General features: G+C 52.9%; 2 protein-coding genes, 1 long non-coding RNA gene and 1 other non-coding gene across 7 annotated transcripts; 3 read left to right on the top strand and 1 right to left on the bottom strand.

The window, feature by feature from the left end:
- Positions 1-1,234: 1,234 nt before the first annotated feature.
- Positions 1,235-23,175, top strand: ATN1 (atrophin 1). The gene is made up of 10 exons (XM_038180312.2): positions 1,235-1,556; positions 16,043-16,237; positions 16,434-16,571; positions 16,932-17,045; positions 17,873-19,881; positions 19,961-20,183; positions 20,271-20,988; positions 21,498-21,641; positions 21,912-22,092; positions 22,628-23,175. The coding sequence occupies exons 2-10, from the start codon at positions 16,160-16,162 to the stop codon at positions 22,659-22,661; spliced, it is 3,639 nt and encodes a 1,212-aa protein (XP_038036240.2). The 5' UTR covers positions 1,235-1,556; positions 16,043-16,159; the 3' UTR covers positions 22,662-23,175.
- Positions 15,779-18,397, bottom strand: LOC113842425 (uncharacterized). Of its 2 annotated transcripts, none has more exons than XR_003494932.3 (3): positions 18,259-18,397; positions 16,006-16,139; positions 15,779-15,918 (listed from the first exon to the last, which is right to left on the bottom strand). It is a non-coding gene; the product is annotated as an uncharacterized lncRNA (long non-coding RNA). The 2 variants fall into 2 exon arrangements; XR_005266254.2 differs by lacking the exon at positions 18,259-18,397 and adding an exon at positions 17,812-17,950.
- Positions 23,176-24,255: 1,080 nt separating the features above from the next.
- C1H12orf57 (chromosome 1 C12orf57 homolog) lies at positions 24,256-25,181 on the top strand. 3 transcript variants are annotated; one of them, XM_072043325.1, is made up of 3 exons: positions 24,256-24,280; positions 24,580-24,756; positions 24,836-25,181. In XM_072043325.1, exons 2-3 carry the CDS (start codon positions 24,633-24,635, stop codon positions 24,982-24,984), a joined length of 273 nt encoding a protein of 90 aa, XP_071899426.1. In that variant the 5' UTR covers positions 24,256-24,280; positions 24,580-24,632; the 3' UTR covers positions 24,985-25,181. The 3 variants fall into 3 exon arrangements, with proteins under 3 accessions (XP_071899426.1, XP_071899425.1, XP_038037699.2); XM_072043324.1 differs by lacking the exon at positions 24,256-24,280 and adding an exon at positions 24,303-24,435; XM_038181771.2 differs by lacking the exon at positions 24,256-24,280 and adding an exon at positions 24,338-24,495.
- LOC113842465 (U7 small nuclear RNA) lies at positions 24,311-24,369 on the top strand. Its single transcript, XR_003495000.1, has one exon. It is a non-coding gene; the product is annotated as a U7 small nuclear RNA (small nuclear RNA).
- Positions 25,182-26,042: the final 861 nt, after the last annotated feature.

The following is a 26,042-nucleotide window of genomic DNA, read 5'->3' as shown; positions in this document are numbered from 1 at the left end:
TTAGCAATACAGAGAAACCCACGGGGGAGATTATTACATCTGTATTCAGTGCCGGGTTTGGATGCTGTACAGTAAATAATGCTTGGAGGCACATAATGGACAATAAGAAGTATTAAATAAATGCCCGTCAAGAGAGCACCATCCAGCCTGTTTGCTGAGAGAGGCCCTGCTGAGGAAGTGTTTTGTGACTGCATATTTGAAGGCTACCAGAATGCAGTAAGAGGGCTTGCCCGCGTGCATGCAAAGCCCCTCTCGTTCCAGCTGTGCGGATGCACATGCCTGCATCTTGGTTTTTGCTTATACAACCAGCCTTAGCTTTGAAACCGAAGGCAGTCGGTAAGGGCGGCATTTGGTCGCTCCTAGCTTCTCCCCCCCTGGTTTGTGCTCACCCAAAGTCTGTGCTTGGGTTGGCTCCTCTGCTGACTAACTAGTGAACCGAACCAGCTCCCTGTCCCCCGATTCCCATCCCCAAATGACCACAACTTTTCCAAAATGGCCATTCGCATCTGGAGCCAGCCTGAACTTTGTGAACAACGGAGAGCAGTGGCGGCGGCAGCAGCCAGCCCATTTTCCTGACACAGCGAGGAGCCCACGCACGGTGGGAGGTGGGGGGGGGGGGGAGAAGAGAAGCGAGAATTTCTCAGATTGTTAGCATTCTGGGCGAATTTAAGCCCTTTGTGGCAGCAGCTATGGCAGGGCTCCTTCGGGTCCTAAAGGCACATTTCTGCAGCAGCACCACCCGCCGGCCAAGCCCCTCCGGGAGCTCCCGCGGGGCCCACGCGTGCCCGCTCCCTCAGCACCACGCTTTATTAAAAGATATATAAAAAAAAAAAAAAAAAAATGAGGTGCGGGGCCGTGAGGCGGCGGCCTCCCCCTGTGGCGGGGCTGTCGGTGCCTCTCGCGGCCTCCACACGAGGCTCTCCCTTTGTGCCGTTGCCTGGTAACCGGCGGGGGATGGGAGGCCGCCGGGCGGGGGGCCGCATGCTGATGGCGGCCGCCCCGCCTCGCCTCGCCCCGCCCGGGGCTGCCCGTGCTGCTGCTGCTGTGTCCTCCCCCCCCCCTTCCACCCTTCTCGTTAATGCAGCCCCCCCCACCCCCAAAAAAAAAAAAAAAAAACAAAAAACGGTGCCCGGTCCGCGCTGTGGGCGGCGGGGAGGCGGGGACGGGCTGGTTCTGGGCTGTTCGGAAATGGGAGGTGGCCGGGGGACGGAGCGGAGCGGGGCGATGGGAGGCAGCGCCTGAGAGCGGGACGGGGGGCTCGGAGCTGCTGCTGGTGGTGGTGGTGGTGGTGGTGGAGGGGGCACCCCCTCGGAGCCCAGCGCCCCAGCGCCCCAGCCGTTGTTCCGGAGGCAGGACAGAGAGAGCGCGGAGAAGGAGGAGGGAGGATATAAAAAAAAAAAAAAAAAAAAAGGAAAAAAAAAAAAAAAAAAAAAAAGGAGGTGGTGTGTGTGTGTGTAGGGAAGGGGCGGGGGGGGGAAGCAGCGTTTAAATCCCTGCCCCCCGCTCCTCTCCTCCTCCATTCCTCCCTTCATTCGACCTCCCCTCCGGAGCCGCCGGTGAGTCCCTCGCCCGCTCACGGCCACTCCCGCGCCGCTTGTCATCGCCCCCCCGCTCGCCGCGTCCCTCCGCGGGTGTCCCCGTACCCCCCCGTACCCCCCGGTCCCCCCCTTTCCTCCCCTCCCCTCCCTATGCACGGCGATTCGGGGGGCGCCCGGCACCGTCGGGGGGCGGCGGTTCCGGGGCGCCCCGGGGCGCGGTGGCTCCTTGGGGAGGGGGTTGGAGGGGGGGGCGGCGGCCGCAGCCCGCTCCCCACCGGGGCTCCCCCCTCGGACGGCGCCGGGAGCGATCGTAAATCACCGGGGGGCGCTGCCCGGCCCCAGCCCCAGCCCCAGCCCGGGGCTTGTTTGCCTTGGCCGGCCTCGCCTCCGGAGCGGCGCCGGGAGGGGAGGTGGGGGGGGGGCTCCGTGCCCACCGCGGGGGTCCCGGGGCGGGGACGCCTCCCGCAGAGCCTCCCCCCCCCTGCTCCCCCGGTGCTGCCGCAGAAAGTTCGGCGGGGGCCGGGGCCGCCGCTGCCCCCCGGGGCGGTGGGTGCGGGCGGGCAGCGGGAGGAGACGCCGGAGTTTGGGGGGGGGGGTTGCGGCCCGGCACGGTGCGGGAATGAAAATGAAACAATGCTGGAAGGGAGTCAGCCCGCTCGCTGCCTCCCGGGCAGGCTCCGCTGCTGCCAGCTCCGGAGAGCCTCGGCGAAATCCCCTCCGCCCGGAGAGCCGCGTATTGTCTGTGCCCCTGCACCCAGGTGCAGCGGGGAGCGGGCAGCGAGGCCGCCTGGGCACGGTGCATTGGGGTCTGAGTGGGGAACGTGCTGTGGAGTGTGGCTGCTCCCTCCTTGATCCTTAGGATCCCCCCTGGTCACGCCATCCTCCGCCTGGGGACCCGCTGCCCTCTCCTCTGGACCTCGCATGGGGACCAGGGAGCAGGCGAGGCCCGTCCGAGCGGGTGGCATCACAGTGGCATTTGGGATCCCTCCAGTGCGTTGAGTTGGCCCTTCAGTGGCAATTGGGGGCTCTGGGAGAAGCGTGCTGTGTTTCCCGTGCTGTCCTTCTGGCTGTGCCATTGAGCCGTCGCGCTCTGCTGGCGTCGGGGAGGCTGCTGGTTTGTGGAGCTCTGGTGGCTGTTGCCCAGCTGTATTTTGCCAAGTGGCCGCTGTGCTGTTAAGTGGCAGCCATTTGGTCACTGTGGCATCACTTTGTGTGTTGCTTTTGCTTGCAGTTGAGATCTGTCGATAGCCGTGCTACGTTCCCAAAGTTGCTTTTGAAAGAGGCAGTGTCTTCATTTGCATGTCCCTCAGTGCTGCGCTGTGGCTGCCATGACTTCTGCAAGGAGTTGGTTGCCAGTATGGCTACTGGCATGCGTGGCTTTTGTTTGTACAGTCTGTTTTGCAGTGCTCTGGCTCTTGGTGAACAGCATCTCCCTATCCAGCTAGCCATTCAAATCTATTTTATTACCTTTCCTGGGCTGGATTGTATGGGAAGCTTGGTGCTTTCTAGTACTGGGGAGTCGTAGGCCATTACCTTAAGGTGTATAGCAAGAGAGCAGAGGAGGAGTTAGATATGTCATTCATTTCATGTCCATCTGAATGGTGGAACATGGTTATACATCCTTCATCCTATATGCATTTCAGTTCAGAGTTCAGTCCTGACTTCCCCCAAGGAACAACGTGTCTATGTCAGTGCATCAGCCCAATGCCTTCATGGTTACCTCAGTTGCATGAGCGCAAATCCCACAGTTGTTTGAGTTGAAAGCTAGACCCTCCTTTCTTCTAAGCTCAAGGCTGTAGTGCATCACTACCATACCGCACGTGCACCCTTGAGGGAGTGGAGGGGCTGAAGCTCCAAGATCATTGCCCATGGATGGGACACTTGTCAATGTGAATGGTCAGATTGTTTGTTGGAATGAATTTCATCCGTCTTTCCCTGCTCTTGGCCAGGTTGTTGTTATGTTTGTTGTTGGTGACTGCATAACCAATTGTTTGTGCATTTTCCCAATTTCTTGGGAGCAGTATGGTCTTTCAAAACAGACTTTTCTCATTGTGATTCATGGTGGAGCTTTTCAAGTATGGCTGTGAAGAAGTGAATTTATGGTACCGTGTTTCTTGCTGGAAACAATAAAACCCTTTCAAACATTTGAAAATTAAATGTGTAGTGAATTCTAATGAAGGAGAGCAACAGGTATAACCTGCTGCAGTGGCCTGCCTTTATGTCTTTCCATATGAATTTACCTCCTGCCCCAGATCTTGTACCCCTTGGATACTTCCGAAAGGTTCTTGCATTCTCACCTTTGCGTTTGTCTAAAGAAGGAATCACAGTCAAGTTTTCATGTGGGCACACTTGTATTCCAAAATAAAACTGGGCGTGCAAGGAACTGTAGCATAGCAGAATCTGTATGCTGAAGAGCAACCTCATCAGTACATTTCTTTAAGATGGTGAGCCTTTATTTGCAGCTGGAATGGATGAGGCAGGTTTTGTTCTTCCCAGAGTTCATCCTCTGTCAGTCCATATATATGCCCTCCTGGTTCCTACTTGATCTTTCTCACGTTCTTCAGCATTTTTCTGGTGGATGGAGGTGGAATCTAGGGGAGCAGCCACTGTGGAATTCGGAGCTGTGTAGGGAAGGATTATTTATTTGCTGGATTTGGGTTGTAATACCTTTGCAAATGCAGTCTCTGCAATCTGAACATTTATTCAACACTGCCCCTCCTTAAATATCTACCTGCACGTTTACCCAATCTTTTTTATTTTTTTTTCCTCTTTGGGTACCTGCCTTTTCTTATGAGAATCTGTTTCCCTCCTTTGTCAGTTTGTATCTTCCCCAGTTCTTTTTTTTTTTTTTTTCCTCTCCCAGCAGTGTTCTCTTTTGGACAAATGAACCATTTTCTTGTCTCTGGTGGATTTTCTTGACTTCTTTCTTCCTCTGTTAGGAGTTGCTATGGAAGTACCAACTATATTTCCTGCATTTATCAGTTCATCTCTTCCATCTTTACTTCCTGAGGATTGTTGCTATTGAAGTACAGTAATGCTTTATACATTTCTTAAGGACTGGTAATCCTAAAGAGAAGGTAACACAAGTTCAGAGTATGTTTAAAAGTGAAAAAGTCATTGTCTTAATGACTCTGAAAAAGTCACTGTCTTAACTACTGTGCTACACCTTGGGTATGTATTTTCTGCAGAATTAGTTCATGAGATCACAGCCCGAGTCTGCTCACAGTGAATGTTCTAACTTACTGTAGAATCATAGAATGGTTTGGGTTGGAACAGACCTTAGAGATCACCTAATTACAACCCCCCTCCCATGGGCAGGGACACCATCCACTTCAACAGGTTGCTCAAAGCCTCATCCAGCCTGGCCTTGGATGCTTCCAGGGATGGGGCATCCACAGCTTCTCTGGGCAGCCTGTGCCAGGGCCTCACCACCCTCATAGAAAATAATTTCCCCCTTATATCTAATCTAAACCTACCCTATTGTAGCTTAATGCCATTACTTGTCCTATTGCTACACTTCCTGACAAAGAGTCCCTCCTCAGATTTCTTATAGGCCCCCCTTAGGTATTGGAAGGTCTCCCCGGAGCCTTCTCACCTCTCACCTTCAGGCTGAACAACCCCAACTCCCTCAGCCTGTCTTTGCAGGAGAGGTGCTCCACCCCTGTGATCATCTTCATGGCCCTGCTCTGGACTCGTTCTAATGCTTCCATGTCCTTCTTGTGCTGGGGGCCCCAGAGCTGAATGCAGCACTCCAGGTGGGGTCAACTTGAACACGAGGTGCTCCATTTCAAAGCCTTGCCTGAGTTACTGAAGCCGTGGTGGCCCCCAGTCGTGTACCTGTTGCCAGGTTGCTCAGGTACACGTCCTATTGTTCTTTGTGTCACGGTGAACACCAAAGGGTCTTTTTGTCCTTCCAGTCGTGTGGCGGGCAATTGTGGGCCTGCAGCCCATACCCTCCATGTGAAGTGCATGGAGAATGATGCAGTGAAGGGGATGTTTCCAGCTCAAGTGATTTGAGCTTCACCTTTGCTTTAGTCTGGGTGGGTAATTTGTGCTTAGAGCTCTTGGGGGAGAGGATTTTTGTATATGCTAAAAGTTTCCCACAAGTCAATATCGTGAGGAAATGACCCCTTCAGAAGCATTGCCGTCCTTCCAGTTCTGATGATGCTCCCGCAGAAATTTCTTACAGTCAGTTTTTGGTGTTTGTTGTGGCAGCAAACACAGACTTGTTATTGTCTCCCGTAAAAATATCAATGTTTGATTGATTGTTGTGGCAGTATTTTCACCTACAAACCAAAGGGTAACAGCAATATCTTCTCCGAGCAATTTCAGCCAATGATGTTCTGGCTGGGCTTTGCTGAGGAAGAGTAACTGGTTGCTTTCAATCTTCATGTCTCTTGCCCTGGTGACATTGTTCATCATAGATCAGTTTAGCTGGAAAATTTTAGTCATGTACTTGCCTGCCTTACAAGGCACTTGGCGATACCCTGTTTCTTCCACAAGGTTTCTTTGTGTTATACATCATTTAAGTGAAGGTTATGTTTGAACAACCTTCATCTCTCTCTTTGTGCAGTTGGTCATATATACTGATGCACACACACACACACACACTATATGTATATATTTGTGTGTGTGTATATATCGCAGTATACATAAAATAGTATATATAAAATATCACATAAGATACTCATTGTAATGTATTGTATATTAAATTTTAACTCGAATATATATACTGTAGTGTATCGGATATAAAGTACATCTATAGGATATTATACTGGATACATTTCTGTTTTTCTTTCAGGCAGTGCATCCGATGAAGTGATTTTCCTCAGAATTATTCAGTTTGCCAACCTCATTAAGACAGTCCACTCTGTGGTTTATCCACTCATGATTATCTTGTCAAGCTTTCCTTATGTGTTGTTCAACTGTTGCTTTCAAAGTACAGTTTCACCCAGGACCAGCCCCTGCTCAACCTCTCTATGGCTTCTAACGATTTTAACATCAAAGAACCTGTTCTGGTTAGTTGGCTGGTCCTCTCCCCTACTCAGCACAAGGAAGGGAATGTCACCTGGAGTTTTTTTCAAAAAAATGTTGGAACGTTTTTTTAGAGGAAAAAAAAAAACAAAACACAAAAACCTTCATTAAAGACTTCCAGTGTTATGATAGATCCCTATGCAAGTTTTTCAAGTGATTAATCTATCCCACTTTTCATATTTTACGCTATTTCTGTGTGGAATTTGTCTAGCTTCGGCTCCTATCCATTGGATCTGGAGTCTTTGGCTTGTAGATTAAAGAGCCCTCTGCTATCAGAAATCTTCTTCCTTTGTAATACTCCTAGGCCATGGTTATCACCTTTTAACCTTTTCTCTGATAAGCTAAATATATAGAGCTTCTTAAAGCTCTTATTGTAAAGGGGAAGGTGAGTTATCAGACCTCATATCTTCCTTATTGTTCTTTTTAGGAAGTTTTCAATTTGTCAGCATCCTTTCTGAAGTATGCAGGTTAGAACTGCGCATATTACTCCATAATGGTCCCGCCAATCCTATATATATTCAGGTTAAAATCATCTCTGTATTCCTGTTCTTGAAGAATATTCCTGTCTTTATGCTCTGGTGGATATCATTCATTCAGGAGCACCTCCCTTAGAAGTCTTGTGCTGGGAACTCGTGTTCATTTTGCTATCAGTTGTTAATTACAAGGCCTTTTCAGTGTTTCTGTTTATCCTTGAATCTTCATCCTTGAAAGCATTCTACATTCTTCTGTTCTTCATGTAAAAATCTTCCACAATCAATGTGCTTGTCTTCCATGCAACCTCATTGCCACAGTAATGCCGACTGGTTGGTGCCAGAGCTTCCCATCCATCATTTACTGTATAACCTGCCTCAGCACCACCTGTAAACTTTATCCATGTTTCTGCAAACTTTGTTCACCCAATGCCTTCACCAGCTACCACGTCCTATGTTGTCTGTCAGCGGTGAGCTTTGGGGTACTTACTTTTTGGTAGTGGATCCACCACAAGGTCTTTTTGACAGGACAGGTCATCATGCAATGCCATAGCTGTGCACCAAGTTTCAGCCCACAGGTTGTCAAGCGCTGCTTGACAGAGATTACCCAAGGCATCAAAAGTCTCTCGGGCACTGGTTTCACTTGCCATTATGCCTTTTCCACTGGCTGTCCAGTTTGGGCTTAATTCTGTAAAAACCATGCCTACAGGTTCAGCTGGCCATGTGAAAGGTGGAGGCCTAGATCTGTGATTCTGTGAGGCAGATTCTGTGTCTGTAGATGGCAGCATTTTGGCATGAATTGGTTGCTTTAAATTCTTTGTGGATCAGAGAGAGTTCTAGATGTTTGTGATTTCAAGTATTTTGTTGTATCATGACCTTGACTCAGCCATAATCATCATATTTTGTGTGTTTATAAAATCATAAGAACTAAAGCCAGTTGTTCACCATGAACTTGGTGATGTATGTAAGACAAAAACCTCTGCTTCCCTCCCAAGGGTGGTTCAGTGCAAGCACAGGGGGGCAGTGGAAGCTGTTCTCTGAGATGTTCATGACAACCTCACATAGCTTTGCAGTTTGCTATGAACAGGGGGATTGGGTGGAGACCTCCGAAGATCTCTTCCCTTGTAAACGTTCCTGTGACACACTGTTGGGTTTCCCTTCTCTCAGCCCTACAGTGAGGGCAGGACCATCTCACTTGGCTAGGTCTGTAGACCAAGGGCAAGCTGTGGGATCCCAAGCAAGGGAGTGACTCAAAGCTTATCATTGTCTCCGGCCTGCTGTACAACTCTTCACGTGCCCATCTCCTTGGCCCTATTTCTCTCCCTCCCTTCTGCATCATCTGTCCGACTTCTTCCTGTTCGGTGCCTTGGCCTTCGCACAAATGGCTGTCATGTTGGCTTCGTTGTTGGTCACAAACTCGTAGAAACAGGGAATCAAAAACATGTATTTGTTAATTATAAAGATTTTATTTTACCTTTTGTTATGCTCTAGGGAAAGCTGTTTCAGAGCTTCGCCAAATGTCTGAGAGTCTTCTACCTTCCATCTTAAAATTGTTGGTGGCTTTTTTCATACCCATTTGTTCTCGTACCAACCTTCTCACGTAGCTTACGTACCCCTTCTAACTACCTTGTGTTTAATTTTTGTTGTTTTGCAGACAATAATTGCATCACCTCAGCTTTTATATTGTTCTGTTAACAAATTAATGTCTTTATAGGTCTTGTACATAACAGAGAGACTCTGAGAGAAGTTCTTATGGCAGATGTGTTTGTTGCTTCTCCTCGGTGTATCACTTAGCTCCTCATGCTGCTGATTTTTTTTTTTTATTTTTATTTTTTAAATACCAGTGACCACCTCATCCAGAACCCACTGACCCACTGCCCCAGCAGTGGTCACTGTCAAATACCTAGGGAAAAGTGTAAGTTAAGGCAAGTTCATATGCTATTTTCCCCTGATACTCCTACAGCTTCCAACCATTTTCAGTTATTCCCTCTTGCATGAAACTCTCCAGTCTCCCCTTGACTCCATGCAAACGTATGGCACTCATGATGTCCTTTGATGAGAAATTATGTAGTCAACCATTCATTTCAAGAAGAACAATCTCTTTCTCTTAGCTTTGAACTTTGTAGCATCATTTGATGGTCCTCAGTTCTTGTAATGGAAAATACAGTAAATATTTCATAACCAACCTCTACTTTTCATATGTGGCTTTACAGACCCCGATCACATTCTCAGTAACCTTTTTTTCTGGACAGAGATGTCTAGCTCACTCAGTCATGCCTCTTCAATGCCCTTTCTAGTTTCCGTGGAAAGAGCAAAGCTGCATGCACGTTTCAAGATGTGAGCAAACCATGGGTTTATGCAAGTGCACAATGGCATTCTCTGTTTTGTTTTTCAGTTCATTTCCCAGGAATTTCTACCATGTAGTTTGCTCTGTTGATGGCTGCTGAATGCCAAGGTGACATTTTCATGGGTCTGCCTCTCATACCCCAAGGGTATCACTCTTGAATGGCACTGGTCAGTTCAGAGTCTGTCATTTTATATGTGGAGATGACGTTTTTTTCGCCATGTTGCTTTATATTTGCCTAGATGGAAGTTCACATGCCATTTATTTGCCCAGTCACTCCTCTTGGAAAATCCTTCTACAGTTCTCCACAGTCAGCTCTCATCCTTTCCTCCGTCTATCCTGATACTTTCAGCACTTCATTCATTCAAATCCATTTACAGAGTTTGATCCTTTTAGCTCCTGAGCTCTTCTCCACACTGACTAGTTTGCCTGGGACTGAGGGTCTGAGCAGAGAGTCATATCCTGGCCTGGGCCTCCCTCTGCCAGCTTCAGAACAACATTTGTCTTTGCAGAAAGGAGTGACCATGCTTGACATCCAGTGGCCTGTTACAGAAGGGTTGGATGGATGGTATGACGGTGTTCGTATGTATGTCCTGCAGCTGCTAAGTTATCAGCAATCTCCCTCAGTAAAGACTTGCAGCAGAAGCTGCAACAAGGAATTTATAGCTGGAGATAATGAACCCCTTCTCCTGCCTTCAAGGGTAATTCAGCACTGGAATGGGTGTCCCAGGCCAGTTGGGGAAGCTTCATGCTTTGCGTTATTTGGGACTTGCCTGGAGAGGGTCCTGAGCAACCCCGTCTAGATTTGGTGCCAGCCCATCCCATCTGTGAGCAGCGGTTTGGAGTAGAGGCCTCCAGCGGTCCCTTCCAGCTGAAATCTTCTCTGTCCCTGGGCAGCCTCCGATGTCTTTGAGGGATTTACTTTGCATTCCTTAGTAAAGGGAAATTTATATATAGAGAGAGCAGGAGGTTGTGTGTTACAGTAGACCCTTAAACAGTTCCAGAGGTAAGGTTTACTTGGGCATTGCAAATACAGAAGGTGCTACGCTTCCTAAAAGAATGAACAATGAACACGGAGAGTGTGGTGTGTCCTTTCTCTGAATCATGTGTTGGCCTCCATCCCACTTCCAGTGTTGTATGTTGTGGTCCTCCACTGGTCTCTGCCAGCCCGTATCTCCCAGTGATGCAGAGTCCCTCCTCTGGGGAGGCTGTATAATTCTACTGAGATTTTAAAGTAAATCTGTTGCATACTTACAGTCATTTTAGTGTGCCCTCAGGAATCATTTTACGATTAATGTAACCTTCTTTAGTACATCCAACCTTCATTTAGTGAATCAAATTTTATTTTCAGTTGCTTTTGCAAAAATTAATATCCTCTTCTATACTGTAAATTAAGCTATTGTTAAATGCATGAATGTTTTTATTATTTATTACCTTGCTCTAGCTCTAATTGTTCCCATCTATTACACTCTGCTCATCAGAAAATATTTTGTTATTCTCAGATATGTTTTTCATTGAATAGAAGTTCCAGAATTACATCTTTCATACCCAAACTAACATTTTAACACCTCGTGGTTGTGCAGGATTAAGAAAAGAAAATATTAACATAGACTTAATAAAAAGTAGACTGGCTTTATCTCCTTAGGCTGGAAGCACTATGAAAGTTTATCTTTTAGCACTCTTATCTGGCATCACTGCATGAAACGGGAGCATTTTAATTTTCATTTACTATTTTACAGTGGTGTGACAAGTGAATTTGTCAGCAAGCACTGTTGTTATGAAACACAAGGGCCAAACCTGTTGGCTGAGGTTGAGCTCCAACTTCATATGGGAGGTATTATTTTAGACATACGTAGGTAGATCTAAACCCGAGAGTGTTCAATCACATTTTGTATTAAAATTTGTGTAATTTAACCTTCAGAACAGAAGGAAGTTTATGAAAACTCACATTTATATGTACTGGCTAAGTTTATTTTAAAACATTTCACAGTGACCTATTTTATAATGATGTTTTGGTGAATTTAGTTTACCTAGAAGAATGCAATGAAATTCCAGTACATTGCTAACATAAAACTGATTTATTTACAGAAGATGACAAAAATTGAAAACCATCTCCGTTTTTATACAGAATTCACCTCCTCTGATCTCTGAGCACTAACAGCAGTTTCCACGTCCGTCGCAGGCGGTGGTTGCGTGGCATTTCAGTCTACATTTTCCGTGCAACATGGTGCTGCCAAGCCTCCCTGCAGAGGTGCTGTGATGCCCTGGCAGTTTGGGTGGGAGGGCTGTAAACTAGGCTTCAGCCTGGGCTCAAGACGGATCCCCCAGTTTCACAGTAACGTTGGAGAGGGGGATGAGGTTAAACTTCTCCCACTGGACAAGAATTTTAACTAGAGTATGATCATTTGACCAGGTCTGCCATGTTAGTCCTTCACTAATCTGCTCTCCAGCCTGTTCTCCAGTTCACAGCCCCTGCAACCAAGTGTTGTAATTAATTACTCTGTAGGAGACAGAAAAATGTCTGCATCGATAACTACCTTTCATTCAGTGTCACGTAAACATATTTCTTCATAACAAAAGTTACTACATTAAAAGAAAATAAAATTGTAAGTCATGGGAATATTCACAACCAAGATAGCCACAGGCATTTGCCCACTGCCGTCTTGGTATTCTACCATTTTGGCATCCTAATCTGTTAATTCAAACAAACATTTTCACTTTTGCAGTAGAGTCACACTTAGTGTACGTATCAAAGGATTGACAAGAAGACTGTGACATGCAGCCTGAACCCTGACCTACTCATTTGTTGCTACCTAACACTGAACACAGCACCTTTTCCCTTCCCTCTCTCCTGCATGCCCTATGCTGAAACGCCAGGGTTTGAGCATGAAGTCGGGTAATTAGCCATTCAGAAATGTCATACGTCAGGATGTTTAACAGCAGTACTGTAGATAAAACTTTATATTTTCAAGGTACCACTCAGTTGTTAACACCAATTAAATCTGAGAATCCTCTCCCCATTTTATAGATAAGGGAAGTGGGGACAGGAATTAAAAATGTGTTGCCTGGGATCCCTACTCACTGGGCAGTGTAAGATGGGTCAGCTACTGACTTCTCACCCTCAGGTTCATGTCCCCTGGCTATTCTGCTCCAGTGGGCACTCACTTCTGAGTGGTCTTTACCTGCCGTGAGGGATCCATTGGACATCATGCCATCTTGCTTTCAGGACAGTTGCCAGCATCTGCAATGTGTTACAAGGCAGCTGTTTTCATTTCGCCACCCTGGTTGCTCCCTCCAGTGCTGACCTGTCCCTTTGCAGAAGGAGGGAGAGAAAAACAGGGATGTGAACATGGGAGCTAATGAATTGCAGAGGAGAATCAGTTTAATTCTGCTAAAAGATCAGATTAATTTTGTTAAGCTGATAAAGTAACAATTGTGGTAGCTCTTTTTCCGAAGTGGTGTGGATACTGGGAGGCTTCAGCCCTCCCTTCTCCTGCCATTACACCCAGGCAGGACTAGCGGGACCTCGGCTGGCATTTAACCTCCTCAGGCAGACTGGAGCCCCGCAGTTGGGCTGCCTGTGCTGGAGCTGGCCCTCCTGTTGGGCACCAGCCAAAGTGACAAAGCCCTTCAGCCCTGGGTGGACCCTGGGGGCATCTCCCAGGCTTCCCTGCCTCACTTGAAGTTGCCTCCCTGCTTGGCTGGGGTCGTAAATGACAAATAGGCAATACCCATGTGCCCCCATCCTAGACAAACTGGTACTATTTCCCTTTCCTCTGCTTCTGCTGCCATCTATAAACATTTATTTTCTCAGAACCACAATCTGATGTGCAAATGCTATACTGAACCACGGACAGACATTCGTGCAACTTTCTAAGAACGAGGCCTCTGCACTGTGAAGGACAGAGTCTGGCGGGTCCCAAAAGAGCAGAGCAGCCCCTGATCTGGACAGTCCTGGGATGAGCCCCGTCTGGAGCTGTGCAGGGAGGAGGAGAGGGATCCATTTTGGGTGACACATGGGGGATGCCTGTTGAGCGTGCAGGAGGCCGCACCAGGGCTTGCAGGAGAATATGGAGGGGCCTTGGCAGGGTGCCAGGCCGAGCTGGGCTATGTGAAACACAAACAGAAAACAGCAATTCGCAGTGCCTCGTAACTCAATCAAGCCTATAAAGGGCTTCACGGGGCCAGGAAAAGGTTATCCATTTGGGCAGCACCACTGCCAAGTATTTCCTTTCCAAAACCACAGAGCGGTAAGAACTCGTGAGGCGTTCAGAGGGATCTTCTGTAATGGGAAGTTAGGTGTAACCCAGGTTTTGCCACTTTATTAATTGTCAGGGCTCATACTGCTTTTATTTCACACACATTCAGATTAGAAGCAGTGCTGTGATCCTCTGCTCTGACCTCTGACACAGCTGATGCTACGCTGTGCCAAATAACGCATGGGTCAATTCTGCTTTAGAAAAGCCTTAACCCTCTAAGTAGCAGAAACTTCTGTCCCAGTGATTACTGAAATGTACCTGTTTGCCTCTGGCTTTGTTGGTACTGTGTATGCCGCAGCAGAGAAAAATACTGGGTTGGTATTTCCTTTAAAAAGGGAAGTTCCAGTAAGTGGCTGCCTGCATGTTATTTCTCCGATTTACTTCTCTGGACAGAAGACCATCGTTGTTGTTGTGGAGCTACTGGAGAGCCGAAATGAGACCTCTGCACCCCATGACAATGCCCAGAGTGGGAGCTGCGAGTGGCACCGCTGCTGAATGCGAAATAAAGCGCAGCAAGGTGTCAGTAATGCGCTGTTGCTAGTGCTGTGCCTTCGGTCGGAGCCGAGCCGATACCAGCAGGCTGCCAACATGGCGTGTGCCGAGGTCGTCTGCAGCTCAGGTCACCTTATCGTGCTCGTTTCACGTCAGAAATGTTAAATCTGGGTGTTTGTCTAGAATAGGGTAGAGCAGCGGTGTAACGGGCTGGATTAGCAACCAAAGACCAAACTATGTCAGAAAAGCAAGGCGTTGAAAGATGGTAGTTCGCAGGGATCAGGAGAGTGCTCTGTCTCCGCTAGGTCAGTTTTCAACCGATGTGAACTATTTCTCTATTAAAGAAGAGGTCTAAGCTAATGAATTGTTGTGTGGGGGAATTAATGCTGGATGAGTCCCCTGTGGCCTTTGTGGTGAGGGTCAGATAAAATATTAATGAATTAAACAGTCCCCCGTTCTTCCCAAGTACCTTCTGTATGAGTGTGTCTTGGTGTTGGCCAGGGAAGATGAGGAACCCCGTAGGAGGCAGGTCAGGGTAATTACTTTACAGCAGCATAAGGGGCTTTCCCATCCATGCCATACCTTTCCTTTGATCCCTGGGTTCGGCTCCCTTTTGAGAAATGCATCCAGACTCCAGCTCTGGCTGGCTAGAAGCCGATCTTTTCAGATCTGGCATGGCCTCTAGGAGTCCCAGCCTTCAGGTGGTCTTGCACTTACTCCAAATGCTTCCAGGGCAGAGCACATAACACAAAAGACGTAAGTGGATATGTTCTCCTGATGCCTCATCTGTGGGACACATTTCATCATCTTGCAGATTGTCCATCCCAGATGCTGGGTAGGGGAGCTCACACAACAGCCTGAGGGAGGACAGTGTTTTTGTTTCCACCTCTGCCGTGTGGGGCAATGCAAAGGGTCCTGAGCTGGAGCCATGCAAACTGGTTTCAGTAGCAGCAGTACTGAAACACCCCGGCCCAGTTCCTGGGCTAACACCATCATGGTGCTTCCATACTCTGAACTAGGAGCTGTGTGGCATCATGAGGTGTTAAATATCTAAATACTTGCACTTTCAGGACACAGCACAAATTTGCAGGCTTATTCAGAGGGAGCTTGGGAATCTCCCTCCTGTTGCAAAGTGCAAGGATGTGTTGTGCATTTCTGGTACGCAGAGAAACAGCCCAGTGTACGGGGAGGAAGGAGGCCTAAGGAGATGCTCCAACCTAAACAGTGTTGATTATTTTCACAGCATGCAAAGTCAAAGCTAAATGTGTAATTCTTGCACCTATTTGTGTACTTTGGACACTGAACAGCATAAGATGCTGGTACATGTGTGCATGTGTGTATGCTCTAGGGGGTTGGGGCTGTACGATGATCTTTGCAACAAAGACTTTGGGGGACTCATTACACAGAGTTAGCTAATGACAGCACATGGTGAGTTAGGGATAGTGTAACTTACTGCACTGATGACGGGTGCAAAAAGGGGCTTCTGAAGTTAGAAAAATAGCCATTAGGGTCTTTTTAAAGCATTCTCCTATTTTATTTTTTATCATCCCTCTCTTAAGATCAAATAAACAAGGAAATGGAAATGCTAAAATGTTTTCAGGGAAAAATCAACATACTGATAACCATTCCTCCCTGCTTCCTCCGAAGCGTTCTTCTTGCATCATGACTGCCTTGCATTTTGTGTCTCAGTCCTAGAAATTGGAAATCAGAGATGACAGCAGCCAAATCTTTTCCCCTACTGATGGGAAGGTTTATTGCATTCTTGGTAAAGATCCTTGCATCTGTGAATAATAACAAAAGAAACAGTAATAATTTTGTCATACTTCTACTATAACAAACCACAAAAGGATGTCCCACAGCATACTCACTCTTTTCTCCCCTCCTATCTCCTTGTCTGCCTTTCAGTGCACACCAGGATCTTGTTGCCCTGCTGGTGTAAGCCCTCCGTTCCAGAAGACTTGCTCATTCCCATCTCAGTCTCCCCAGGAAGAGCAGAAGGGAGCTGCGGAGCGATAAAAATTTATGTTTTCATCAAACCGGGCCAAGGAGAATGGGGGTCCCGCACCCAAAAGAATGAAGACCCGACAGAACAAGGACTCGGTTCGTGGGATGGGAGAGAGAGCTGGGACCCCAGCAGGAGCAGTGGGGTGGGACTGAGGCTCACAGCAAAGACAGTGACCATGAGTTTGGTGTGGTGGAGTCCCAGGGCCAAGGGTCTGGGGCTTTGGGAGGCTAGGAGACAGGGCAGGAGTGTAGTGAGGTGCAAAGCGGGACTGATCTGATCATCCCTCCCTAGATGTCAATGCGGAGTGGACGGAAGAAAGAGACTCCAGGGCCCCGAGAGGAGCTCAGGACACGGGGTCGAGCTTCACCTGGTGGCGTCAGCACCTCCAGCAGCGATGGCAAAGCTGAGAAGTCCCGACAAGCGACAAAGGTAGTACAAGCTGGGAGGCGAGCCTGGGGGGGATCCAGCCATACGGACCATATGGGATCTACTATGCAACCCATGCTGGGTTAGCTACCTGCAATGGGTGGAGCCCTTTTGTCCTCAGCACCCTGCACTTCCCGATATTTCCTATGGAGCAGTTTTCAGTCTCACCTGCCCTTTTTAGTACTGATTTCTGCCTTTCTCTGGCTCACTGCTGCATCCTACTATGCCCCTCTGTCTGCTAAGCTCTGCAACACAGACGTGGTGGTGGCGGTGTCTCTCCTGCTGTGGGCTGGGAAGTCCTGGCAGGGTGGGAAGTCTTCCTGTGGCCCTCCCACCTCCCTGTTCTCCTGCTCTCCCTTACAGAAAGGCCGGGTGGAGGAATCCTGCACCCCCAAAGGCAGCAAGCAGGGGCGAACAGAAGAGATCTCGGAGAGCGAGGGGGAGGACAGCAATGCTCCCAAAAAGACCAAAACCGAGGTGAGTTCTGACTGCAGTGGTTACTGGCACGTCCTGGGCCCTACCTGTGCTGCTCACACCCACATAGCTTGAGATTCTGGCTGCTGGGGAGCCCTGGCACCTTGGGTTTTGCTCTACAGGCAGAGCCTAAGTGACATGTGGCTGCAGAAAAGCCACCAGAAGTGATAACCAAGCAGATGGAAATTCTCTTTCTTTATTTAGCCTTGTCTGAGGGGAACTGCTGTGTGCCTACTGGCTCTGCATGCAGCTTTCTGTCAGGCTGGACTCTACCTCTGTTGCTCCTGCAGAACAACGCAAACCACAGATGCTCCAGGGGGTGTTGTACCAGCCCCAAAATGTGCAAAATCTGCCCAGCCCTGCGCTATGTGTAGTTAAAGCAGGGCTTTTCTGAAAGGCCAGCGCTGGGCTGAGTCAGTGATCGGGCAGCTGGAGGAAGCCTCGGCTCTTGTAGGGAACTGGAGCGGGGAACTGGAAGCACAGAAGTGCTGGTAAGGAGTGAGGCAGAGAGAGGACATGCTCAGGGGGGAAACGGGAACAGGTCTCCTTGCTGAGGAAGGGAGGTGATGAGGAAAGCCCTGCATGAAGAAGAGCCGCTGTGGGTCTAGGGGCTGCGTGTGTGCTGCTTTGTGCCACCTGCTGGTAGCACCGGGCTGTGCCTTGGCCAACGGGCCGTTCCCAGTGGTGCTGGGACCTTTTATATGTGTTAATTTTCAGCCTCATCTCTCAGGACCATTACCTGCACCTCCAAATATAAGACACGCCTCACCTCCTCCCCAGGTGTGTGGTCTGGGAGACCGCCTAACTTCTGCTTCCTCTTTCTGCTTCAGGAGCTACCCTGTCCTCCATCCCCGTCCGATGTTGACAGCCTCGATGGCCACAGCTTCAACGACGAGATGAGCAGCGACCCGCGGGACATCGACCAGGATAACAGGAGCACCTCGCCCAGTGTCTACAGCCCCGGCAGCGTGGAGAATGACTCCGACTCCTCCTCCGTGCTGTCCCAGGGGCCGTCGCACTCCTACCACCACCCTCCGCTCTTCCCCCAGAGCCCTCCGGTTGCCCCCCCTCCCGACAACCTGGCCCGGGCACCTGAGCCTGGCTTTGGTCTCCCAGGCGAGGTCCACCCCCAGGGCCCCCCCGTGGGCCCCTACCACCCCCAGCTGGAGGGCCAGGCCTCCCGAATTTTCCAGGCTCAAGCCCCACAGACACCCACCTCCTCCTCTTCTGCGGTTGCAGCCTCTTCTGCCCCCTCTTCCTCTTCCTCCTCCTCTTCTTCCTCCTCCTCTTCCTCTTCCTCCACCCACGCTCCTCTCTACCCCACGGCCAACGTGGTTCAGGTTGGGGCCAAAATAGGCAGCGGCGCAGGGGGGCTCTCAGCACCAGGGGGTCGCGAGCAGACCCTTGGCACCAAGCACAACCCGCCGCCCACCACCCCCATCTCGCTGGCCTCGGTGGCTGGGGGGCTGCCCCCTCAGAAGACATCCCCGGTCAACCCCCCAGCTGCCCCCCCGGCCTCGGCGCCTTCCTTCCCCCACGTCTCCGCCAACCTGCCACCCCCGCCGGCCCTGCGCCCCCTCAACAACGTGGGGGCCGCCTCCAGCTCCCCGGGCATGGCGGGGCAGGCTCTGAGCGGGCACCTCCCGTCCCCCCATGGCATGGGGCAGGACAAGGCGCAGCCCCTGGCCCCTTCGCGCTACCCCTACGCCCCTCCACCTCTGCCAACCTCCAGCTCCTCCGCCCAGTACCCTCAGCCCTCCCCAGCCCAGCCCCTGCCCAGTTACACGGCCTCCTACGGGCACTCCTTCCCCCCGCCCAGTGGTCTCTCGGTGTCCAGCCAGCCCCCAAAATACACACAGCCCTCCCTGCCCTCCCAGCCTGTCTGGAGCCAGGGGCCGCCCCCCTACAGCCGCCCCCTGGGCAATGCCAGCTCCCACCCCGCTGCCTCCTTCCCCAGTCAGTCTCCCCATCACCAGCAGCCGCCCCAGCAGCACCACCATGGCCACGGGAGCGGCGGGGGGGTCTCCCCAGCAGCAGCGGCGGCCCCCCCGCCGTCCTCGGGGGGCTATCCCCACGCCCTGGAGTCCAGCAGCCATCACCCTTCCCATGCCACCTACGGGCTGCGCCTCTACCCTCCCCACAGCCAGGCCACTTATAGCCAGGCTCCCTCTGCCACCGCTCCTTCCTCCTCCTCCTCCTCTTCCTCCTCTTCTTCCTCCTCCTCCTCTTCCTCCTCCTCTTCCTCCACCTCTTCCCAGGGCAGCTACCCCGCCATGTGCACTCACCCCCAGGGGCAGAGCCCTGCCACCTACACCTTCCCCCCGCCGCCGCCCCCCTCCCCAGCCCATGGGGCTGGCCCTCCGGTCACCTCTGCGGCCACCACCCTCTCCACCGTCATCGCCACCATGGCCTCCCCCTCCACGGCCCCCTACAAGACCATCTCACCCCCAGTGCCCCCCTCAGCCGTGGCCCCATACGGGAAGCGGGCGGCTTCCCCCGTCCCCACCTTCCAGCCCCCTGCACCCTACAAGCCAGGCTCACCCCCAGCCTCCTCGGCCGCCCCTTTCCGGGCAGCGACCCCTCCGGGCTACCGTGTGGCCTCCTCCCCTGTGGCCGGTGGCTACAAAGCCCCCTCGCCAGCCCCTCCTGGCCCACCGCTGGCGGCGAGCATGGCTGCCCCAGCCCCCCCGCCGCCCCCGCTGCCGCTCAGTGCTGCCCAGATCAAGCAGGAGCCGTCGGAGGAGTACGAGCCCCCAGAGAGCCCCGTGCCGCCCGCTCGCAGCCCCTCGCCGCCCCCCAAGGTGGTGGACGTGCCGAGTCACGCCAGCCAGTCGGCCAGGTGAGGACAGCGGGGTCCTTGTCCCCATCCCTGTCCCCATCCCCCTGCCGTACCCACACGCTTCCCTTCTGGTTCCCAGGTTCAACAAGCACCTGGACCGCGGCTTCAACTCCTGCTCCCGCACGGACCTGTACTTTGTGCCCCTGGACGGCTCCAAGCTGGCCAAGAAGAGGGCGGACTTGGTGGAGAAAGTGCGGAGAGAGGCCGAGCAGAAGGCGCGGGAGGAGAAGGAGCGGGAGCGGGAGCGGGAGCGAGAGAAGGAACGGGAGCGGGAGAAGGAGCGGGAGCTGGAGAGGAGCGTGGTAGGTGTGGGGGCAAAACCCGTGCCTGAGGATGCCCTCGGTGGCTCCCCGCTGGGACCCTGATGTCTTTTCTCTGCTGTCTTGCAGAAGATGGCCCAGGAGGGCCGGCCGGTGGAGTGCTCGTCCCTCGGTCCTGTCCCGCACCGTCCCTCCTTTGAGCAGGGCAGCGCCGTCGCCACCGTGCCGCCCTACCTGGGCCCCGACACCCCGGCGCTCCGCACGCTTAGCGAGTACGCCCGGCCCCACGTCATGTCCCCCAGCAACCGCAACCACCCCTTCTACGTGCCGCTGGGCGCCGTCGACCCGGGCCTGCTGGGCTACAACGTGCCGGCCATCTACAGCAGCGACCCGGCCACGCGGGAGCGAGAGCTGAGGGAGAGGGAAGCCCGTGAGCGAGACCTGCGGGACCGCGACCTGCGCGAGCGCCTCAAGCCTGGCTTTGAGGTCAAGCCGGCCGAGCTGGAGCAGCTCCACGCCGTGCCGGCTGCCGCCATGGATCCCTTCCCACGCCACGGCGGGCTGAGTCTGCAGACGGCCCCCGGCCTTCATCCCGCTTTTCCCTTCCACCCAGGGCTGGGCCACTTGGAGCGGGAGAGGCTGGCGCTGGCAGCCGGCCCCACCCTGCGCCCCGACATGTCCTACGCCGAGCGGCTGGCGGCCGAGCGGCAGCACGCCGAGCGGGTGGCCGCCCTCAGCAACGACCCGCTGGCCCGGCTGCAGATGCTCAACGTGACGCCCCATCACCATCAGCATTCCCACATCCACTCCCACCTCCACCTCCACCAGCAGGATGCCATACACGCAGGTAAGGGCCGCCTCTTCAGCCAGGAAGGGTCAACTTCATGGTCATTTGGTCTCGTCCTCACTCCCATCCCGCCAAAGACACCGACCTCGGAACTGAGGTGTAGTCCCATTTCCTCATCCTACAGGGCTGCAGGGTGAAAGCAGTTTAGTGATGCAAATCTCTTGGAAACAAAGTCCAGACTATAATAAAAGAGTGCTGTGCCTGCTGAGGTACTGGGAGATGGCAGTGGGGTCTGGTAGCTGAGCCACAGGCACCCATGCTCATCGTCCACCACTACTCAGAGGTGGCAACGGGTACAAATTAATGGCCTGGCAGCGAGTCTAAAACACTGGAAAGAGTTTTTTTAATATAACAGGATTTTAATCCTATTATATTAAAAAAATCCTATTATATTAAAAAAAAAAACCCTAAGACAAAACGACCATCTCCACGTCTGTTTCATTGTTGTGCCTTCCCTGTGTGGCTTACAAGGCATGGGACAATTGGTTTCTGATGTCTTTCCTTCCCAGCCTCAGCCTCTGTTCACCCTCTTATTGACCCGCTTGCCTCGGGATCGCATCTCACTCGGATACCGTACCCAGCTGGAACCATCCCCAACCCTCTCCTCCCTCACCCCCTACATGAGAACGAAGTGCTGCGCCACCAGCTTTTCGGTAAGAGTGCTCGTGAGGTCTGCTGGTCTCCTTGGAAGAGATCAGCAGAGCTCCAAGGGGCAGGGTGGTCACAAGGGGGTTGTGAGACCCAGCGAACGTTTATTATAGAGAGACAGAGCTCTGGCGTGGTGTAGGGCAGGCGTGCAGTATCAGGGGATGAGCGAGTCCTGCACATTGGCAGGGCTGGAAGATTAAGAGCTTGGACTGAGCTGTGGGACTATGGGCAAGGACGGAGCTGTTATTAACTTGTTCTCTCCTTTGTGGTTGCAGCTGCACCCTACAGGGACCTGCCGGGGTCTCTCTCTGCGCCCATGTCAGCAGCACACCAGCTCCAGGCCATGCACGCGCAGTCAGCCGAGCTGCAGCGCCTGGCCCTGGAGCAGCAGCAGTGGCTGCACGCCCACCACCCTCTGCACGGAGTGCCGCTCCCCACGCAGGAGGATTACTACAGGTGCGTGACCCGCTCACACAGCGCTCTTTGCTCACATCCTAATGCCGGCCAGCCTTGGCCTGAGGAGGGCAGAAGAGGGGAACGTGCCCCTGACCCCCCCCCTGGTGGGTGGGTGGCTCCAGCGTGGCCCCACGCTGGGTGCAGGGGTTGCTTGCTATGGGGCACAGCCCCCTAGGGGAGGTTGCTGTTGGACAGAGGTTGTTGTGGGGTTGCAGCTCCCATCCTCAACAGGGGGGAAACCAGCACATTTCACATGTGATAATACAATTGTGAATTATACCTGTGCCAAAATACCAAACACTCACTTTGGCATGCTTTTGCCAAGACGGGGCATTCACGAGTGCACAGGGAAGCATGTTGGGAGAGAAATGCAGTATTTTATGTTTTGGATAGCACCTCTTACATTAAAGATTTGCAGGGTTTTCCAAATCTGCACTGTCATGCAGGACTAGGCTAGCAAAAGGCAGTGCACAATACTATGTCTTTTCTCCCCGTGTCTTGTCTCTCATAATCACTTTGTTCGTCTTTATCCTAGTCACCTGAAGAAAGAAAGTGACAAACCCCTTTAAATGGACTCCTACTGTCAACACGACATCCTCATGTCTTTCTCTGAAGAGGAGCAATCAATCAGCCAAATCCCGGGGGAGGGGAAGCTGCGGAGTTACACATCTTGATCCTACCAGGCAGCAGACTGCAAGAGAGGATGGGACGAAAGTGGAGGATGGCATCCTGGGAGCAGAGCGTGGAGAAAAGGAAACAGGGAGGGATCGAAATGCCAGCAAACAACACGAAGTGACTGGCACACGATTTCGGTATGGCTCTGAAGTGACTGAAAGCAGCGTCGTGAAGAGCCCCAAAAGACAAGGACTGGTGTGAATTGGAGATTGCAGCAGCTCCATCCTGTGTTTCGAGGGAAGTCACGTTAAGCAAAAAGCGCAGCGCATTGCAGGACCTCACCTTCACGATGCAAAACCCAGCAGAGCCTTTTTTCAAGACACCTCCTCCCCCCCCAAACACACACTTTCTATGTAAGATACTGCTTCCTGAGACAGAGAAACAAAGCGGAACTTTCCCAGCCTGGCTTCCACATCTCCCACATCCCTTCAGATGCAACCACGGCGTTACCGGCCCCCCTCCAAAACCGGCTTCTCTTGCCTGGTGCCAAGGCGCTGGTCCCGGCCAGCTGGGTGCAAAGCACCCCCAGACTTGCCTGCGAGGTGGCGGCACCTCGAGGGGACGCGTGGGGCCACGAGGTGCGAAGCACCGCCGGCCTCCCCGAGCAGCCACCCCCCCGTGGACCTTCCAGCCCCACCGGGAGCGCCGATGGGGGGCCACCAGCTCGCACCCCAGGGCCACGGCGACCCCCTCGCCCCTCGCCCCCTTTCTCCTCGGTGTACTTTAAGTCATGCACATCCTGTTATAGACGTGGCAGTTTTATGTAGCAACTTGTGACCCCCCCTGTCCCCAATCCCCCTTATCCCCCCCCCCCCCCCGCGTGCGTGTCCCACCTCACGGTTGTATAACCCGAGCGGCCCCCTATATATATATATATATATATTTACTTATCCATTAAACGGAAGGAGAAAACCACCCAGCAGCAGCACAGCTGTGCAAATGCACCCACACCACCCCCCTTACACACTCCTGATACCCCCCCCACCCCCCCCAATAACCACATTCTAATAATTTATATATAAAAATATATATATGAAGCTCTTAAAAAAGCAAACAAATGAGCAAAAAAAAAAAGCAAAAAAGCAAAAAAAAAACAAAAAAAACCCTTCGGGAAGCAGCCTGCGTTGTGTTCATTTATCACTGCTGGGGGCCAGCAGCGCCCCCCACCCCCACCCCCTGGCCCCCCCCCCCCCCCCCCCCCCCCCAGGGACCGCGCCGCCGCCAGGCCCCGCCCACCGCCGCCGGGAGGGGGCGGGTCTTCGATAAGCCACGCCCTTCGCCCCGCTCCAGCCAATCGCGGCGCTCGCCTCGACACACCCGCCGCCGCTGCGCCAATCGGGAGCGCGCGATTTGCATACGGCCGGCGCGGCGCTGCGGGGCCCCGTTTCGCCGAGCTGCCGCCGCTGCGGCGGGGACCGAGCGGTGCCAGGCACGGGGGGAGAACGGGGAACCTCCCGGGGGTCACCCCACGGGAAGCTCTCCCCTCACCGTGACCTGGCGGCGGGTGGGCCCGGTATGGGCGCGGCGCGGGCGGGCGGTTCCGCAGTGATTTCAGCTCTTTTAGTATTTGTCCAGCAGGTTTCCCGCGCGCGGGAAGCCGCCCCTGGCGGTGCAATGACAGGGCGGGGCTGCGCATGCGCAGCGCGAACAGGGGGGGAGGAGGACGTGGTAAGATGGCGGCGTCCGCGCAGGGCCCGGCCGCGCCGCTGAGCGCCGAGCAGGCCAAGGGTGAGGGGGGGGGGGGGGACGGGGGGGCAGTGGGCAGGGCGGCGGGACTGAGGCTGGTGCTGACCCCCCCCCGTGTGCTCGCAGTGGTGCTGGGCGAGGTGCTGAAGGCCTTCGGGGCGCCCGAGAACGCGCAGCGCATGGAGGAGGCGCGGGACAACGCCTGCAACGACATGGGCAAGATGCTGCAGTTCCTGCTGCCCGTGGCCACGCAGATCCAGCAGGACGTGATCAAAGCCTACGGCTTCAGCAGCGACGGCGAGGGTGGGTGCGGGTGCGGGGCCGGGCTCCCCCCCGTACCCCGCCCGGTGCCCGCTGCACTGCCCAGCCGCTACCTTTGCAGGGGTCCTCAAGTTCGCCCGGCTGATCAAATCCTACGAGGCGCAGGACCCGGAGATCGCCAGCATGTCCGGCAAGCTCAAGGCCATGTTCCTGCCGCCCATGACCCTGCCGCCGCACGGCACCGGCACCGGCGGGGTGGCCGCCTCGTGAAACCTGCAGCTCCGCTGGCCCCCGTGGTCTGCGGTGCTCCGATGAAGTGGGGGTGTCTGCACCTGGCCGGGGGCTGCTGGCCCGCCAGCCCCGCGGCACGGAGAGGTTGGACGAAGGAGGTGTTGATCCGAACGGAATCGGCTTCGTTGTGCGTGGTGGTTTGTCTGTGTGTGAATAAAAAACGCCTTGAAAATGCCCTTAGTGGTGTATGAATGGGCGTGAGCTGATCCGTGGGGCAGGGGCAGGCAGAGCGATGCCCACTGCAAACCTCAGTATGAAGGCACAGGGCTTGGTATCTCAGTGACTGTATTTTTTAAACATCATTTGAGAGATGCTGAGCCTCATCTGGAATCAGAACATCCCGAGTTCAAAGGGACCCACAAGGGTCATTGAGCACAACTCCTGGCTCCACAGAGGGCCACGCAAAACTCAAACCGTGTGCCTGGGGGTGTTGTCCAAACATTAATTGAAGACCAACAGCACTCACGGTGAGGCTGCACCAGCGCAGAGCAGAGTGCACAATCCCTTTCCTCAGCCAGCAAAGCCACACCTGATGTCCCCCGCGGTGCTGCTGGCCCTTTTGGCTGCCGGGGCACACTTGATTCATGCTCAGCTTGTTGCCAAAACCCCAGACCCCTTTCTGTGGGGCTGATCTCCAGGCTCTCCTCCCCCACTCTGTGTATAGCCACCGTTGCCTCATCCCAGGTGCAGAATCCAGCACTTGCTGCTGTTAAATTTCATAGGGTTGTTGATAGCCCAGCCCTCCGATTTGCCAAAATCTCCCTGCAAGAGCAAGCGTTTATAAAAGTGCTCCTTGAAACGTGCCAGGTAATGCGATCCCGAGCACAACGCGGTGTTGCTCAGCCAGCGGTTGCAGCCAGACCGCTGTCACCAACAGGTCAGCACCGCGAACTCTCACGTGCTCCTACCAGAAGCTTCTGTGGCTGTATTGCTCTTTTCCGCCTGATTGTGTGATCAAAGGTGTTAGACCTAAAGACAAAAATAGCAGCAGGATGTTGCAAGGACAGGCAGCAGGGAGGGATTAGAACAGCGCGAAT

Source organism: Anas platyrhynchos, chromosome 1, assembly GCF_047663525.1.
Source record: "Anas platyrhynchos isolate ZD024472 breed Pekin duck chromosome 1, IASCAAS_PekinDuck_T2T, whole genome shotgun sequence".
NCBI classification, from domain to species: Eukaryota; Metazoa; Chordata; class Aves; order Anseriformes; family Anatidae; genus Anas; species Anas platyrhynchos.
The sequence above is the reverse complement of the archived record's forward strand: the minus strand, read 5'-3'. Positions and strand labels throughout refer to the sequence as shown.

Excerpts from the sequence above, each read along its gene's own strand:
- ATN1 (XM_038180312.2), top strand. The coding sequence starts at position 16,160 with ATGTTTTCATCAAACCGGGCCAAGGAGAATGGGGGTCCCGCACCCAAA. Across the intron at positions 19,882-19,960 it reads CACGCCAGCCAGTCGGCCAG|GTTCAACAAGCACCTGGACC; the intron begins GTGAGGACAGCG and ends TCTGGTTCCCAG. Across the intron at positions 21,642-21,911 it reads GCTGCGCCACCAGCTTTTCG|CTGCACCCTACAGGGACCTG; the intron begins GTAAGAGTGCTC and ends TTGTGGTTGCAG.
- C1H12orf57 (XM_038181771.2), top strand. The coding sequence starts at position 24,402 with ATGCGCAGCGCGAACAGGGGGGGAGGAGGACGTGGTAAGATGGCGGCG. Across the intron at positions 24,496-24,579 it reads GAGCGCCGAGCAGGCCAAGG|TGGTGCTGGGCGAGGTGCTG; the intron begins GTGAGGGGGGGG and ends GTGTGCTCGCAG. Across the intron at positions 24,757-24,835 it reads CTTCAGCAGCGACGGCGAGG|GGGTCCTCAAGTTCGCCCGG; the intron begins GTGGGTGCGGGT and ends CTACCTTTGCAG.